Source organism: Pteropus vampyrus, unplaced genomic scaffold (genome assembly GCF_000151845.1).
Source record: "Pteropus vampyrus isolate Shadow unplaced genomic scaffold, Pvam_2.0 Scaffold78, whole genome shotgun sequence".
Lineage (NCBI taxonomy): Eukaryota > Metazoa > Chordata > Mammalia > Chiroptera > Pteropodidae > Pteropus > Pteropus vampyrus.
Window position 1 is genome coordinate 5,624,775 of NW_011888859.1, and position 18,673 is coordinate 5,643,447.

At 44.7% G+C, this 18,673-nt stretch overlaps 1 protein-coding gene across 1 annotated transcript in view; it reads left to right on the forward strand.

Annotated features, from left to right (window-relative positions):
* Nucleotides 1–6: 6 nt before the first annotated feature.
* Nucleotides 7–18,673, forward strand: part of ZDHHC14 (zinc finger DHHC-type containing 14) — a 240,238-nt gene continuing 221,571 nt past the window's right edge. The window contains exon 1 of the mRNA XM_023532166.1: nt 7–290. Within this exon, the coding sequence (XP_023387934.1) occupies nt 46–290 (245 nt within the window). The 5' untranslated portion in view covers nt 7–45. The remainder of the gene's footprint in view (nt 291–18,673) is intronic.

Consider the following 18,673-nt stretch of genomic DNA (forward strand, 5'->3'; position numbering starts at 1 on the left):
GGGGGGCTTCTGGGGGTGCGCGCCCCCCGCCGTCTGCCCTCGTGGATGCCTCCCGGCGGCGGCGGGCCCATGAAAGACTGCGAGTACAGTCAGATCAGCACCCACAGCTCCTCCCCCATGGAGTCGCCCCACAAGAAGAAGAAAATCGCGGCCCGGAGGAAATGGGAGGTTTTCCCGGGAAGAAACAAGTTCTTCTGCAACGGGAGGATCATGATGGCCCGGCAGACGGGCGTCTTCTACCTGACTCTCATCCTCATCCTGGTCACTAGCGGACTCTTCTTCGCCTTCGAGTAAGTGGCGGCGAAAGCTCCCCACGCCCGGCTCCCTTCGCCTCCCTCGACCCCCGCGCCTCCCCTCGCTACTTTCGTTTTCTAGAAGGCTTATCTGCTGAATATTGTTATATAATAACCGGCCTTCTGGCCCTCTTTTTCTTTTGAAGGTCTATTTGCTTCTCGGTCCCCAGAGATAATGCAGTTCTGGGTCGAGCTCTAGGAGTGAGGAGAGGGGAGTGGGGACACTTGTAAGATGTGTTGGCCTTGTTGCTCCCAGGGGTTGGGTGGCACCTCGCAGGTGACCGATTCTTGGCGCCGACTCTACTGAGTTTGGAGACCAGCAAAACAGCCCAGATGTACCCTGCGGGAAGGGGCATGAGGCAGATTCTCAAGTCAGGGATAAATAGAATCGACTTCCTTCTAGCTCACAAGCTGTGGGGCTTCTTGTTAAGCTCAGTTGACTAATCCTTCGACATACCTTCGCTGAATAATGAAGAATCTTGTTTCTTCATTTAGGTTTCAAGGTGTAAGCCACCCAATGTGGCCTGGAAGGATAATTTCAGTTTTCATTTTCCTTAGATGTTCATTCTTGATCAACAATTTATGATTTACCACGAGGTTCCTTTTCTTTTTTTTTAAACCCCGAGGTTTCCAAACTCTTCAGTTTTAAAAAAGTTTCAACAGACTATGTTCCAAACAAACACTTTACCCTCCCCTCCCAATATTTGGGAACAGGTGAAAGGAGACTTTAGGCCTATTCAGGAAAAGTGACGCTGCCCGGCAACTTTCTGATTCCAGAAACAATACTTTGGGACTATAAGGGCTTTTTTTTTTTTTCCTGGAAAAAAGTGCAAGTGAGTCTTCACCGTTTTCAGGAAAATCAAATTGGCCAGTAGCAACTATCTTTCTGCCAACTAATGAAAAATCTTCTTATTTATTAATGGTGTTAGATAAAGCAGTTTAACCACATTCCAGAAGCAATTTCAGTTGCTCTTGTGAGGTCCAACATTTGCAGTGCAGCTGCTTATGTAATTCCTGGTATCTTATGCTCAATGAAAGTTGTACCTATTCCCCCCAATTAAAAAAAAAAAAGTGATATGTTCTTGGGAGTTCTTTGCGCTTCCATATCCTGGTTATTATGGGGCAGGACAATTTAATCTACTTCAGTTGGATAGGGTTAATTAAAACCTTTTGTGTTTCTTTACTTTTGTCTCTGATAAGTATTAATAGGCTCTGATTTTGTACCTGGAGTTTGATATTCCAAATGCTGTCTCAATCAGAATTGTAGGATGTCTTGACAGTGTAACAATGTAATAATTTTTACTTAAGGTCCTCTGACTTTGTGGGAAAACGCTTTGTACCTGGGCATCATGCTAAGATGAAGGCTTTTAACAGGACTGAGTTAGAACAGGTGAGGAGAGAGATCTCCGTTTGGGCCACACCCTCCCCTGCTTTCTCACACATAGGCCCTTTATTTCCACCTGTGTAGCTTCCAGGTCTCTCCTAGAAGTTTAACTTTCGTGCACAATCGTGACTAGTTGGAGTCTGTCGGGGGACCTGGGGATGGGATGGTAAGGCTGTGAAGAGGCTTTCGGAATGTTCCTTCTGCTGCTGCTGTTGCTCCCTGTGTCCCCGTCAGAAACCAGCCTCTTGTCCTCAGACCTGGGGAGCAGAGGAAGGGGCTACAGGTGCCTGATGAGTTTGCATTCTGAGACAACGGGATGATGATGCCATGTGTTTGCATGGAAGTACCATCCTTTTAATGGTGGCTTTCGTTAGAGGTGGTCTGTTACACAAAAAGTATTCACTATGTTCCGAATGTTAGCAGAGTTTTGAAGGCATCTGCATTGATGTGAGTGGAGAAAATGGGTTAATTTTGTGATTGTGTTGCAGAGCTTCAGCCACAAGTGTGTTCATGTAGGATAATGGTTATTTTATTTTCTGTATACATCCAAGTCCCCACCCCCCAGTTATTACTTACCATCTTTTATTGTCTTTGTTCAAACATTGCTTTTAACCAAACCATCATAAATTCATTTTCACTTCTTCATCTCTGTGAGTGTTTCTTCCAAGGGTTCCCCCAAAGTTCTCACTGGCAGGTCATCATGGGTCTTTTCTGCATGAGCACTGTGTTAACTGATGGCTGTAGGAATAAACACGTGCACTGGGGTTTTATTAGCTATTATTGGCTTCATTTTTATATCAGGCATGTGTGTATGTGTGTTTGCCTATGTGTGTGTGTTTGGTCTCCACGCGCGTTGCTTCAATTAGGCAATTTGATATTTCAAGAAGGTGGGCGCATCTTAACATGATCCCCCAGCTGAGAAAAATCATAGGGCTGTTCAGACTATAGAATATTATGGTTTGGCTACGAATATTTGTCACTGTATTGCTTTTAAGTTCTTTATCATTGCTAATGGCAGAGTGAGGTTAAATGACTTCGGCCCAAATTAATTTGAATAGGGACTCAGAGAAACAATTAGTTACATGCGTAGGTAATGAAATATCAACAGGCTAACAGATAAGAGATCAAGAGAAAAATGCCGGTTTTGTCTGCTTACTCCCTGCCTTCCTTCTGTCCTTCCTTTGGTTATTTATTGAGCGCATCCTATGTGGCAGCCTGTGGTCGCCTATTTTTATTAATTTCACATCTAGATAAATTTATAATTAGAATTCATTTTCAAACATCAGAGTCCATGCTTCCCCATATAGTTCCACAAAGGCAAAAATTCAAAATCTGGAGAGAAGACATGTAACTCCTGAAGTTAGTTTTAGACCTCCTTATCCCGCGACTCTGCTCCACGCCACCTCTCGTTCCTGACCCTGAACACATGGACAAGAAGTTGGTCCAAGAGAAGGGGATTTACTGGAACGCAGCAACAGGTGTTGATACTATTTTCAACCCTAGGAGAAAGGCAGGGTAGAAATTATTATTCCCACATTGGAGGTGAAGTGGCAGAGGCTTGGAAAGGTTAAACAGCCACCTGCAAGCACACACTAGTTAGTGGCAGGGCTTCTGGCTGCAAAGCCAGCACCCCTCCTACACACTGCGCTGCTCTTTCTTGAAAATAGGATAGTGGTTACAGGCATGGATATTTGGATGGACATATTCTGAGATTCTTACCAGACATATGACCCTGGGCAAATTATTTGACTTGATAAAGTCTCAGTTTCTGAATCTATTAAATGGGATTAAGACTATCTACCTTCAAATGTTATGAAGATGAAACGCAAAAAGGGTACTTAGTATGGTGTCTGATACATAAAAGAGAGTGTTCAATTAACAGTGCCTACGATGAGAGGAAACCTTAGAAGTAGCCTCTCTAGGACTCTGGTCACCCTTTTCTGAGAGCCTTTGAACGAGGGAGTATGTGGATCAATAAGCAAGCATGACAGTGATAGCATATTAGGGCCGAGAAAGTGCAGAACCGTGTAGTCTGTGGTGAAAGTAAAGACCTTCGTATGAGTCCGGGGAGTGGCTTCACTTTTGTCCCTTCAGAATGGGGTCCTCTAGGGATGTCTGGGGACTGCCCTTATCCAGACCCTGAGCAGGAACACTGAGGGAACCCACAAGAAGCGGGGACTGGGTTTCCTTTCCAGTTTGGAGCTATCATCTCAGAACCGTGACGACAGCCAAGAAAGCTACTTGAAGCAACCTGATTCAACTTTCTACTCTTTTCCAAGTAGGACAGGGCTGTTTGTCTTTGGCATTTTTTGTTCAGCATATGCGGAGTATGGATGTAAAGTGACAGCATTTCACAGCTGTATTTAAGAGGGGAGGGAGGATGTGGGTTGCAGTGCTACCGAGACAGTTCACTGCTCCTTGAGGGGCCGGCCCACCAAAGATTCACTGCGCTTTCCTCCTCCTCACATCCCCAGAATTGCAATTTCAAAAGATCATTGGACATTATCAAGCGTCTTCTCTCTCTCTCTCTCTCTGACGCACACGTATACACACACACACACGCACACACACGCGCATACACACACACATGCGCACACACACACACACACACGACCTGCTTTTGTTTAGAGTTGAAATTTTGTAAATGAAGCCTTTGGTTCTGAAATATTGACACTTCAAAGTTTCTTGATGACAGGGGTCAAGAAGGAGATGGCCTGGGAGGTCAGAGGAGGCTCATGTTTCCAGGAGAATCCCATGCGGTGAGGGGAGGCCTGCTCAAATCTTGGACCTGACTGTGTCCCAATTCTGTGCTGTCACCACGGACAGTTTGGAGATGTGACTGGGGCTGAAACACTTGACCATATGGACAGATTCTTAAATTTCTCGTGACTAGAAGTCCATTGGTGATTTTTTTTAAAAAGCCATGTTTTCTCTTCTCTCTTCTTCCCCTCTTCCTTTCTTTTCCCCCTCTTTCCTTCTCTCCATCTCCCCTTCCCTGAGTTCCCCTTCCTTCTCCTTCTTTCTTTGGCTAACACCCATCTGAAATACAGTAAGTCCCGACTTAAGGTCATCAATAGGTTCTGTGACTTTAAGTGAAATGTATAACAAAACCAGTTGTACCATAGGCTAATTGCTAAGAGTTAAATTCCTAAGGCATCTCGTCAACATCATAATGAATGACACTGAACAAAGTGGCATTATTTGAGGACCTGCTGTAACTGATGAATAATTAGTAGTCAGTGGAACTGGCGTTATTTTTGCCTTGAGGATGGAACAAGGGATTGTCCTCCCTAAACAAAAGTGCCATTTCCAATAATTTCTCCCTTATGGATTGGAAATCCTTTATTTTCTAGCAGAAGGTATTCCCTTTATAGCATACAAGGACCTCATCTTATCTGTGCTGTTCAGAACTGCATTAAGTTCTCCACCAACTTAGAAAACATCTGGAAAGCATTTCATCTTCTTTTGGCCAAATTCCGGCCAAGCCGTGCATCATAGAACAGCCCGGGGTCGATAGCAGATGATAGTAATGGCCATGCGGACCCACCGCAGAACATTCGCCATTAGCATAGTAGATGTTTTCTTGGCTAACCAAGACTTCTATCTAGTTTTTCCTTATTTTTTAACTAAATGTTTTAAGCAAATAAAGTGCTCTGTGGTATATATGAATGTTACCTAACAACCACCAGCACCTAGATAAATTTCGCATTTTATAGGTTCTTTGGATACTTGAATTTATCTACTACAACTCTTAAGGATACTATTGACTACTTATGTTTTATTGTCTTCTCTCTCAACTAGTGGGAAGTGATACCATATTATGCATACAGGACTCCTGTAGGTTTCTGTAATAGGGTAGTGACGACGACGGTCAGTAATTTAATGGGCCATATCTACAGAATCTGGAGTTTTCTTTTGCAGTACAATGCAAGAGAATTTAGCAAGAGAATTTAAATTAAGGGTTTCATGGAAGTGCATTCATTCTTTTGTACCTGGGATTGTTAGGAGAGGGAAAACAGGGGTGGACAGGAGATACTTAAAATTAGTTTCAGCCAGGAATTTGGATCTGACAAAATGTCAGTTGGTCCAGGTAAGCGCTGGGGACCATCTTAACACTTATTGTTTAGGTTTTACTAAAAATATCCCCTTTTATTTCTGATGAGAAGGAAACTGTTATTTTTAGCATTTTCCTCTATATGCAGTGGGTCAGTTTTTTCCAGCTGATTTTTTTCTTGAGCTTTTATTTTCAACAGCAGAACAGTGATATGCCAAAATGTGGGTTTCCTGATATTTATCCTTCTTGGAGTTTGCACAGCTTCTTGCATCTGTGGATTAATACCTTGCATCAGTTTTGGAACTTTTTCATCCATTATTTCTTCAAATATTTCTTTTAGCCCCTTTTCTCTCTTTTCCTGGAAATCTGTTCATTTTTATATGATACTATTTTATATAGTCCCATATGTCTATATTTATTCCATTTTTTAAAAACGTTTTTTCTCTTAGTATTTTGGCTTAATTACTATTAATGTCTTCTGCTCTGTCCTGTCTATGTTGAGCCATTTTTGATATCTTATTTTTTATTTTGAACATTTCTATGTTTTACAAATAGTTTTTTATATAGTTTAAAACATAATTTCCATTATTCCACTGAAATTCCCCATCTGTTTCTGTCCATATTTGCTACTGTTTCATGTAACATATTTTTTGTAGTTATTTTAAAATCCTGGCCTAATGATTCCAACATCTGTATCATCTCTGGTCCTGCTTCTTTTGTCTATTCCTTCTCTTGACTACGGGTTATATTTTCTCTCTTCTTTGTGTACTTCATAATTTTTTATTGCATGAAATATTATATGTAAAAGAATTGTAAAGACTAGTAATTTAAAAGTACATGCTCTTTTTTCAGGCCGCTGGTGAGTAGGCTGAGTCAATCTCATTTGTAATTGAAATGGATGTGGGTTTCACTGAAGCATTAGATTAATTTCATCGAAAATGTTTTAAGAGCAGAATCAGGACTTTCTCCTTAGCAGAGATTGTGATCTTAGCCATTGCAAAATTCTGAAGATTTCTTTACACTTCGTTGGCTAGTACTAGCTGACCAAACAGGAAGATTTCTGCTTTTTAGCCAGACTACCAGCGTTTTGGGTTACTGGAGAAATTTCTTTGCTTTCAGCCCTGCCCCAGCATTCTACACCTCCGGACGTTTCTCTCAGTCCAGCTGTCTGATTCCAGCTTTTAGAAACTGCTGCAGTGCCCTGGGTAAAAGCCTGAAGTACCTAAGAGAGATTTGTTCAGTTTTGATGTTCTAATCCCTGCTTTACCCTTGGGCAAGGTCCCATGAGCATCAGAGCAGATGTCTCCCGACTCACCCCTTCTGCCTCCAGCCTTTGTGTACTCTTGCTGTGCGTTTGGTGACGATCTATGGGAAGGAGTTGGCTGGTGGTGCGGACTTACTCTGTGTCTGAGAGGTTTCTTAGAATTCTAATCCATGTGGGACAGTCCACATGTGGCCTTTAAACTTGGTTAAAAACTTCCTTGGCTTCTCCTTACTCCTGTGTATGGTGAATTTCTGTTCTTCCTGGAACTTTGCTAAGAATGAAAGCAGATGTTGAACTCTTTTCTTTTGGGAAGAGCTTGATACATTTAGGCTTTTTCACATCCTCAGTTCCCTGATATATTTTTAAAAAACTGTACTTTTGTAGCTAATCCGGCTTGTTCTCATTGCTAGAATAGGAGTGATTGCGCTTAGAACTTTCAATCTGTGATTTTTTTAAAACTTAATACTGTGTTTCTCATATTCATTTATGTTGGTGCATATATATGTAATTAGTTTTTATTACTATGATATTTGCTTTGTGTAAATATGCTCAAATATGTTCTTCATATCCTTTCTAATCTTTCTTTGATCTCTCACTGATTCTTGGTATTTACTATTATTTTTCAGGGTGGAATATGCAAGGATGACTCTTCATGGCTTTTGATTTCTTCTTAAGTGTGTCCTGGCAGTGACTGTGCCATCCAGACCCAGTGCTTAGGTCTGGGTAACTGAGATTAGCATGAGGCTCAGTCTATTATATGCTTTTACATGATGAGAAAATATTTATTGAAGTGATGGATAAACCACGACTGCCAACTAATCATTGAAGTCGTATACAATTAAGAGCAAGGCTTAAAGAGATATACATCCTTATGATAAGTGAGGTACTTTTATAAAAAATTTCTTCTTAATCTTCATAGTTTAATTTGATGCTAGTTTTTCATTGATTTTAAAAAGAAGGATTTAACTCCCCCCACCCCCTCACTTATAATACTCTGGGTTTGGAAGCTCTTCTCTGATATCATGCCTAGTTTAGACATAGCCCCTCAGAGTCCTTGGAATTAAGGTTCCGTTACCAACCTTTTCTCAGGCTTTAGTTGACAGTCCTGATAGAAGGGATTTCTGATTGAACCAGCCAGCCCTCAGCCCTTACAGACTCTTCTGTCTCCCTGATGCTGTCTGTGACAGAGAAAATCTCTTCCTCTGCCATGTTCAGCCCCAGAGTGAAGAGAAAGGTGACGGCTTTGTGTGTGTGTGTGTGTGTGTGTGTGTGTATGTGTTTTCATCTGTCCTTTTTCCTTAATTCCATTCTTTCAGTCCGTAGATGTTGCACTGTCCTTAATTTAGACCTATCTTTGCCTCTACTTCCTTGGCCTTTCTCAGCTGAGAGCCAGCCTCCCATTAGGACAGACTTCCCTGTCCCTCATTAGAGATTTTCGAAGTAGACTTGCTTTCAATACTTCTGCTAGATAAGAAATGTTTTATTTTAGAACATTTTAAGCACATTTGGAGAGAACATATCATTTAAAAACAAGAATACAATAATCTCTATACATCTTTAAACTGGGTTTTAAAAACTGCTGACTTCAAATTCCCTGAGGACCAGTCGTGCTGTTGAGAATCATCAGAATGCGATGGGCTGGTAAGGTGGCAGAAAAGGGAGGGAGTAGCCAACGGCCCTCTGCTGCTGGACGTGGTTTGCCTTAAGATAGCCTTATCAGCGGAGAAATGGTGGTCTAACTCGACTGGGAAAGAATTTAAGCTCCATAAGTTACACTGTCTGTTGGTGGTTTTCAGGCACTTCTCGCAAATACAGAGAGACAGCTTTTTTTTTTTTCTTTTTTTTTTTTTTTTTAACACAAAGCACTAATCTGTTAGAGGAATTAGTTCTTCTTGCTGAGATGAGAAATTATTGCCTCTCCTCGTACATATAGTAGGAATAAAAGTGTGTGTTCCTGGCTACTGCCTTAACAAAGTCCACTGTTCTTTTTTATAGTCCTCCTCCCCCCGTTACTCTCTATGGTGTGAGATTGTGATCACTTCCTCTTCATTTGAAACTTCTTCCTTTAGCTTCTAGTATGTTTGTTTTCTACTTACCTTGAGTTATTTCTTTTCCTCCTGTATTACGTCTGTTCTTTCCTTCTTGCCCTTTATTAATTTTGTTCATTCCCCTTCTGCCTTTCTTACTTTCTCAAGCTTGAATCATCGTGGTGATCACTCTTGCCTTTCACAGTGTGACTTTCATCTCTCTCTGTCCCCTGCCTAGCCACCTGCCCTCGGTCTTACAATTCTTCTTGCCTGTGGAGATCTCTACCCAGGTGTTCCCTGATGCCCAGAAAGCAAGTCATTGAAAAACCGTGTCGTCGATGGCTCTAGCGCACTCAGGAAAGACAACACTCTCCTAATCCCCAGAATTCGTTCTGGAAGTGTTCTCCCTTTCCCTCTGTCTCTCTTACTTTCAGTCATCACCCTCTACTAATCCTTTTTTTTTTTTAAATGTCTCTTAGACTGCATCCTTCCTCTCTGTTTCCATACTTAATGTGGTGGTTTTCAAACATTTTCACAAAATCTTTAAACCCTCTTCCCATAAAAAAAAGATGGAGAGTAATTCTCCCCTTGAATATGGGCCAGGCTTAGTGACTAAGTTCTGAAGGCTTGAACATGGCAGAAGTGGTGCTGTGTGATGAGGCCGGGTTAGAATTGTGATAAAGCTTCTACCTGGTGTGCGGGCAGGCACCCCGCCCCCCACCCCATGCCCCCTTGGAGCCCTGAGCTGCTGTATAAGCAGCCGAGATACGTAATGCAGACACCGTGTGGAGAGACTCTAGGCCATGTAGAGACAGAGATGCCCACGGATGCCTCCAGCTCTTCCAACCTCTGGCTGTTTGTGTGTTCGCTGCCCAGAGGCAGACGTGTGAGTGAGTAGGCCCCCCTCCCCCGTCTTTGAGCCACCACAGTCGAAGCTTAAGGGAGCAGACGTGAGCTCCCCCTGCCAAGCTCTACCCACATGGCCGATTCGTGACCAGAATGTTGTTGTTTTAAGCCGTTGTGTTTTGGGGAGGTTTATTAGACAGCCGTAGCACCTGGAGAACTTACCATCAGAAGCTCTCAGGTGGAGACAGGTTTGGCATGGGCAGCAATGGGCATGTGACTGATAACACTGAGGTTACGGCGCTGAAGTTAGAGAATTTTTCAGTTACGGTAAAGTCAAGGTTAGCTCTTCTCACTCAGCGCTTGCATTTCAGCGTGCTCTTGTGTAGGAGAGGGAGGGGTCACAGCTAGAGAATGCATCCGCAGTTGTGCCAAACCCCAGGTCACCCTTGGGAGGTGTCCTTTCTCACATGTGTCCCCGTGGGAAAGTAGTTTGAGTCGAGGCCACCGCACGCCTGGCCCACAGTCCCAGCTTCCTTTCCCAAGCTCCCTTCCGTGCTGCGATAGTTACATTCATCGTGATAGACCCACACGCCCATTGCGTGGAAAAGCAAATCCACACAAAACGGTTCAAACCCATGGTCAAGACCTTTCTGTTTTCTCGCAGTTCACTAAAGAACAATCGATGAGCCCGCTCTTTCTCAGATCTTTGCATGGAGCAGTCCTGTCTGCTGACGTCAGAGGGGGCCGAATGTGGAAACACTGGCCCGGTAGGGACTCTGCCTCGAAGCTGTTGGACATGAGAGTGTTCACACTTCCCCCAGTCACCTAGAAGGCTCGAGGCCTGGCTCACCTGCCCTCCATGCTTTTGACGCATGAGGCCTCTCTAGTAACAGCCTGTGGTGGCCCTGAGCCTGCAGAGCCATGCCACCCCAGCAGCGGGCAAGCGGACAGCTACCGATGCCCAGAGATCCGATCTTTCGAGTGGGCCTCGGAGTTACATAATCAACACAATCTATCATCTCGAATGGTGCTATTCTGGGGTCCTTTAATGCCATAAATTTCCCATACACACATTCTTGATGGCAGATAAGGGCATTTTTGAACATACAAGCCAAAGTCAAGTTAAATTCTGCAGCTATATATAGTCTATTTGTCTTTCTAACCAGGGAGAAGAATTCTTTACTCAGATTATCTCATACTTACTAACTTGATATAAATTTTCCTGCTTCTTTTTTAGATAGCAACCCGTGCAAATTAAGTTCCAGAATGGCCCTAACCCACACGTTTGAATGGTGATGGCAGCCTGTTTAGGGGACAGGCTGAGCTCGTATTTGTGTTCCTGTTCCATTTGCTGTAAGCATATTTTGCACAGATACTTTGAAAGGTGTGCCGTTGTCTCTTTACAAGTAAATACCGATAGCTAAAGAAACCCACTTATCGTTGCGACGGCGTTATTTAGTCAGGGGTAACATCTTCTCCTGAATTGACCTTAGTTGGTGTTTTCAGGAAGCTTCTCAAGCTTTCCTGAGTGGGGGCCCCATCCAGCATCAGAGGGGAGAGTTGACGAGTGCAAAGAAGTGAGGCGTTCTCGCTTTCCCCCGGACTAATTTTCCATTATCGCCAAATTACCACATCCTTAGTAGCTTAAAACACCACAAATTGGTTATTGTCCAATTCTGTAGGTCAGAAGTCTGACACAGGTCTCCCGGACCAAGATCCGGGCGTCAGCAGGGCTGCCTCCTTTTCTGGTGGATCTAGGCAAAGCCTGTTCCCTTGCCTTTTTCCCAGCTTCTAGGGTTGACGTGTGGCCGCCTCTCTGTCTTCACAGCTAGCGACAGTCCGTCTCTTTGTGTCTTACTTCTGTAGTTACGTCTCCCTCTGACCACAGCCAGGAAAGGCTCTCTCCACTTTTAAGAACCTGTGTGATTAGATCGGGCCCACCCAGATGACCCAGAATAATTCCCTCATCTTAGGGTCTTTATTTAATCACGAAGTCCCTTATGCAATATAAGGTAGCATATGCCCAAAGTGGGATGCGGACATCGTTGGGTGGCTGTTATTCTGTCTACCACACCCCTAATCCTTATAGTTCTCCACATTAGACTGGACTTGAGGTGCTGGAGACCTTTATACAACCCCCTGAGAGGGTGCATGAAGTGGACCCCTTGGTTATCTGCAGAATTCCAAGGAATTCAGAATGAGATGCAGCAGAGTATCTCAGGGATGGACTGGCCCAGTTAACGTCACAGGTAGAGTCCCCAGGGAAGCTGACCCTGAGACAGAGGTTTGCCTGCAGGACTTTACCGGGAGGTGCTCTCAGATCAGCACTGTGGGGGTGTGAAGGGAGCAGCACTGGGCAGATGCAGTTGCAATAAAGTCTCTCGATCTGCCAGGCAGGGGAGCAGCCTCCATAACCTCCTCCTCCATAACCAGCCGCTCCAGGAAAGGAGCAAGGTCTTGGGCCAGGCAGTTTCCTGAGAGGGACTTGGCCTACAGCTGGCAGATGTGAACACTCCAGCAGCTAGGGTAACGAATGCTTCCTTCCTGAAAGAATGGACGGGAGAGGCAGGATGGGGTTATCTGTCAGGCTGATGACTGTCCACTACAGGTCACGACAGCCGGATGGTGCAGATAGGTCAGCTGCCCAGTGGGATGGTCCAAGCTGTGGTGGAAATAAATCAACTAACTGCAGGGGGAAAGAGGGAACCCAGCCTGGCAGGCAACAGATGGGATCAGGGCAGCCCCGGCAACTTCATTTGGTAGAGCTTGGCGACAGGGAGGTGTACCATGGAGGGTATCAGGCCCAGGTCTGAGGTTCAGCAAGCAGCTTTGTGCCCAGGTGGACTAGCGGGGCCCAAAAGTGACAGGCGAGGCTCCACTTCTGGGGGTGCAGGGAACTTGACGGGATCAGGGTCAGCATGTGGTCCCAGGACTGGACACAGTGTCAGGGTGGAGCGATGGCCTGCGGGCGAGGGACGGTCCTTGATGGCGGGGCTGCTGCTGCTCCAGCCCCTCTGGGTCTGCGTCTTTGGGCCTGTGAGCCAGCCTGCCTCTGGGTGGAGAAGAGGGAAGACGAGGCCGGAGACCAGGTCGAACCTGACAGGTGCCTAAATTTCCTTCTCGGTGTGGGATAGACCTGTCTCCCCCAAGGAAGATTTTTAAATATTTCATTGTTTTCCCCCCTTCTCTCTACCTAAGCCAGACTCATGGGAGTAATGAGTGATGCTCTAGAAAAAAGCTTAAGGAAGTACTCTCTCTTTTGAGTTAGGAAGACTGTGGACATGTTTTATAGGAATGCAGTAGATTGCATGAACTTGAACTGTTTTTTCTTTATTTTAGAACAAATATTGCCATTCTTATTTATTTTCCATTTTTTGGTCAGAGAAAGCCATTCTGTAGTCATAATGATTCCTCTACCAGCAGAGCTGCTCTTGGCGTCTGCACCGGCCAGCACCTGGAGGAGTAAAGCTCTGACTGTGTGTCTGTGCAGTAGACGTCGAGTGCAGCTTTGGCACACAGCTCGCTCGTTTCCACAGTATCCACACTCAGGTTAGTTCAGCCTCCAAAGGAAAACGGTGTCACTTGAAGTGTCTGGTCTGATACACTGATCAAAGTAACAAAGGCGTTTATGAACCTCTGCGATATTCTTAGGGAACCTAAGATGACTGTTTTTCAGACTGGTCGGTCAGCCTTCGCTTTCCTAATTACAGCACTTAAGACAAATAGGTGAAGTCATCTCTCTGCACAGACTTTACTCATTTTCATTCCTTCAGGCTTATTCATTTCCATATTTTTCTTTGTGAAGTTTTCACTCTGCTTTTACTTTTGCTAATATATCTTGGTCTCTACTCCGGAAAGATTTACTGAGTATTTATTGCATGCCGAGCTCAAGGTGCCATGCACTGGAGATTGTATGTATGCTATGTAAATCGAAGTGCTCTGGTCTGTTGTCAGGGCCAAGGTCAGTATTTTCTGAGTCTCTGAATGAGCACCATGCCACGAGATGAAAAATAAGCGTGTTTGCAGTGTCTTTCACGTGTATTCGTAGGTCTGTGCCCTTTCTTCGTCTAGCTCAGGTCTCGTCTCAAAAGTAAAAAGCAGTTGTTTCAAAAAGTAAAAAGCAGTTGTTGTTGTTGTCACTCCCATGAAGAAAACAGACCCTCCCTGGAAGGTTAATGGGCTCGTGAAGGAGAAAGATCTAGAAACAGAATCTCCTGTCGTTCACGCACTTTCCACTTCTAGAGCTGGGCTTCTCCGAGGGCCGGGGCCAGCCCAGGCAGTGGTTCTCCCGCATGCACATGTCTTTGCATGTCACGACTTTTTTGACGCCTTGCCTGCCCTTCCTGGAACCTCTTTCCAGGGACCAGGCTGTCCGGATGGCCTTGATCCTGGTGGCCGCCAACGAATACTGGTCACATTACTTAGAAAAGAAAGGAGGATGATGATGTTTCATGCAAGGAGAATTTTGCTCGGAATCAATTGCGTTGTCACCCTCAGGGCTGGATTAAAGGCTTTCGAAAGCTATAAACGACAAGAAGTTTATGTGGCCAACCCCGTTTTCACTACCAAATACAATTTATATACTAAAATAAATTGTAAAATATTAAACTTACATTTTTCCAGTTCCAAAATTCTGAATAAACTCATAGGGGCTGAACTTTTCTCATTTTTCACTCCCTTGCCCTACGGATGTCCTAGACCATTGCATGGTTGTCCCTCAAGGTAATTCGTGGAGGTCTCACTCTAGAAGGTTGCGCTAGAGCCGAGTGCCGGCCACGGCTGTCGAGCCCTGGTCCGTGTCTGCCCCCTGCTGCTGCTGGCTTCAGTCCGCTGTCTGCACTGTGCCCCACACCCTAAGGTAGTGGCGGGGATGATGACCGGATGGCTCCCTGTGCACCCTACACGCCGAACAGCGTCTTTTTCAGCCTTTGAGAGAGTGAGCCACACCGAGCGGTACATCATCGAGACCCAGGACACACACGTGTGCACACACTTACACAGACTCACACACAGACTCACAAATAGGAATGAAAAGATCACGAGGCAGCACTTCTCTGTCACGTGTGGTGAGCTCAGTTCTATTCAGCTCTATCATTTTATTCTGGACGGTTCACTTAAAAAGCGCTTCTGACCCCCTAAACTGATTCCGTGACCCACCACCTGCAAGCTGAGAAACACAGCACCACAGCCTAGCACCCTGGACACTGCTGCCAGGGTCCACGGATGCCAGGCCCCCGCGCCTCCCGTCTGCACCCCTGCTGCACTACTCCCGCTCCCCACCACACACCTCCGAGATGCGCACACAGCCCGTCTTTCTTGGTCTTACACAAGCATGCATGTTTCACGAAGCCTCCCCGCCCCGCAGGTGGCGACCCAGCCGTGTTCCCACAGCCCAGCCACGTTCCCACAGCTCACTGTCCTCCTGCGTCTCTCTGGTGCTGGCCCCTGTGTGCTGTGGCTCGCTGTTCCGCCTTCCTCGGCCACCGGCTGGGAGCTCCCTGAGCCCACAGCCTGTCCTGCTGCTCCTCGGCTCCCATGCACCTGGTACTAGTGTGCGGCACACAGTAGGCACTAAATCAGTGCTTCTGGAACTGCACTAAAACACTGATGCCCTGGAAGGGAGGGGCCACCCCCAACCCGCCTTCCAGGCACTCACATCCGTGTCCAGGTTCCCACGCAGGCCGTGTATGCATGCACCCCCTTCCTTACTGTCGCCCGACGCCTGATGCTGAGGCCTTTCACGAGAGGCGCCGAAATGACTGTTACCGATAACCCAATGTTCAGACACAGAGGTCCAAGACAGAAACATGAGTCTTTTAAATAATGAGCTTCTAAGCACTTTTTTTAGGAGCACAAAAATATGTAAAAATGAGTGCTTTTCAAATAATGCTTTTTTTCATGATTAGAGCTGATTCTAGTCAATCTCTTCGTAAACCGTATTTTAGAGTTTTACTAGCTAACTATGGCAATCTTTTTCTTTTACTTCTGATTATGTAGTGGTACAACTGGTGACCATTCCCCCATTTTACAGATGAGGAAGCTGAAGGCTTCTAGGAGTCTAAATGACTTAGTCAAGGTCACATGGCTGCATGACAGGCAGAGGTAGGGGGAGAACGTGCATCTTCCGGTCCCCAGGCTGGGGCTCCCTCACTGCATTATGTCTGTTTAATGCCAGGAAGGTGTCACAGGTCGTGAGGGGGAACATAGTCTCCATCCTTATAACTGCTGACAGAACGACTTCGACATGAAAATTTTTTTTTTTTAATAATTTTTTGTTTTAAGTTTTATTTCTTCCTTGGAAAAAGTGGTGAGAAAGCTACGATTTCATCCTTCATTCGAAGATCTTGATGTTCTCAGGCTGTCGATGTACATATACTATATCGCTTTCCGAACCGGCCGCGTTGCATTGTATTGTAAAAACTGTGCTAATCTTTACCTGAGTTGGTAGATTTGGCTTATTTTAGAGTATCTGCTTTCATTAAAGGTCTTATACAGGGAAATGCAAATAGAAGTCTTAGTATGCACTCTTGGGTGGGACAGGGGTTTTAACAAAATTTCTTCGTTTTTGTCCCTTTTAGCTATTACCATTTTGATACGTCATGAGCTATAATGAAAGTAAATAACCTTCCAGGAGATGAACCAAAGTCTGCATTTTGTGAAATTTGTGGTTATTTAGTTAGGTTAGAATGGAATAGTCACTGATGTTTGTTTTCTTTTTTTCATACATTTATGACCCTCATTTGACCCATGTGCCTAGGAGAGGGGACAAGAGTCAGTTTCTTTCCTTCCTGAACCACAGACCCACAGCACGTGAGACACAGAACTCCTGCACGGTTGTTCTCTTCTTGAAGATTAAAAACGGTGTGGGGCTAGCCTGAGAACTCTGCCCTCATCCGTCACATCGTTTCTGTGGTAAAACACACAACACATTCCCTGTCCCCAGCGACCGGCATACGAATGAACTATGGGGGCTGCCTACTCACCAACAAAGAAAGCTCTTTTCTTTTGAGCTGATTAGCTAAGCGGAGCTCATTAGCTTAGCTTAGTTTAGCAAGTATGATCTCATTAGCTAATGTGACACTATAACATACACACTCCGCCACGGCGATGGAGAGGAGGAAGGCAGCAGGCCTGGCCCAGGAGCGAGATCTTCCTTCCCCGTCCTGGTGTCCTGCTAAGCCAACACCGGCACTTGCCCAGATAGGTGCCCAGCACAGACGGCAGGATAAAAGCATGGGGACATCCCCTAGTGTGGCCTGCCCGTAAGTGCCCGGCGCCTCTGAGGGCTCTTTGCGATATCTTACCTTATCTTGCATGACCTTGATAAGAGGCTCTGTTATGTCCCATTTTGCAGATGAGAAAACAGATCAAGTCATCCATCATAAGAGCCTGTTGCCCCTAAAATATAGTCTTTTCTGAAAGTGGAGAATGGGTTTTTGCTAGGAACCAGTTTATGTCCCCTATGACAATTAGTTGTTTTGCTCTGTGAGGACTCCGCATGCTGACAGGAGCCTTCATGGTTATTTTTGAGTTGCTTTATTGAGAGTCTCTCCCCATTTCTCTCAAAGGTGCAGCTGTCTGAGCCTCATTTTTTTTCCTTTAAAAATGGAATAATAGGGGCTTCCGACAGCTTTCTGGCGGCGATTCAAGGGAAGGATGTACCTGGAACATTTAGCTCTGTGCTTGGCTCATACATACTTTTCTTTGGTCAGATAACTTGTTTTTAAATAAACTTTTTATTTTCACATGTAAATTTACAGAAAAATTGTGAAAACAGGTAACTCCTTAGTTCGCTTGTTTATATTTCCTCTCTTTCTTATACACTCTTTCGCCGTCAATAGATTTTCTGATCAGGACTTGAGTTAATGAATGAATTCCTTCTTCACCACTAATAGCTCAAAAAAAAAAAAAAAAAGCCATTCAAGTGGATTAAAAGCAGCAGGTGAAATCTGGTTACCCCAAGTCAGTCACTGCACAGCGTTTACACACAGGCCTTCAAAAGTGGGCCTGTTTTTCTTACTTATTTTCCTGGGTCATGGAACAGGTAGATTCTAAGTAGCTCAAGAATATATTATCCTAGGATCTGAATCCAGAAACGTGAAACAAGGGAGAGAAATCCATCTGGGAACATTTGTATGCCACCAGGATCTTGTGCAAAACCTTCCCCAAGTAGAGTCAAAACTGTTGTTTTTTTAGTGTTTTTTTTTTTTTTCCTTTTCTCTTTTGAAGTGCGGCAGTGTGGTCAGCAAGCCTTTCCAAGAGTCCATATTGATGATGATGATGTGGAAAGTGTATGATGTTGCTGATAATAACCACAATATGTTTTTGCATAGGAAACTGGATTTTGAGCAATGATTTTACTGAAATATAAGCGATTCTTTATTACGACAACCCGGCTGGGGTTCAGTCCTTGGGTATAATGATTGACCTTAAAAATAAAGCACTGTGCAGGCAAAGAAATTTTGTCATGATTTTGTAATAAATTAGTGTTATGGAAAGGGGTATGCACTGTGCTACATGCAGATTAAGTCTTAGGTGGGGTTTCAACTGAGAATTCTGGGTAATTTTCCCCACCCCCACCCCCACTCTGACCACCCCAATCTTCTCTGATTTGTTGCCCTTTCTAATCGGGATAAAACCACCCTTGGCGTCATTTGCCGAGTTAAGCTTTGTCCTTTGGTGGGCTCACTCTTTTAAATATTAATTCCCAGTGGGCGAGGTAACACACGAAGTTTGAATCATACCAGCTCCAGAGTGTACATTAACGTATCACTTTCCCTCCAGGCCTGAGGCTCTACACAGGAA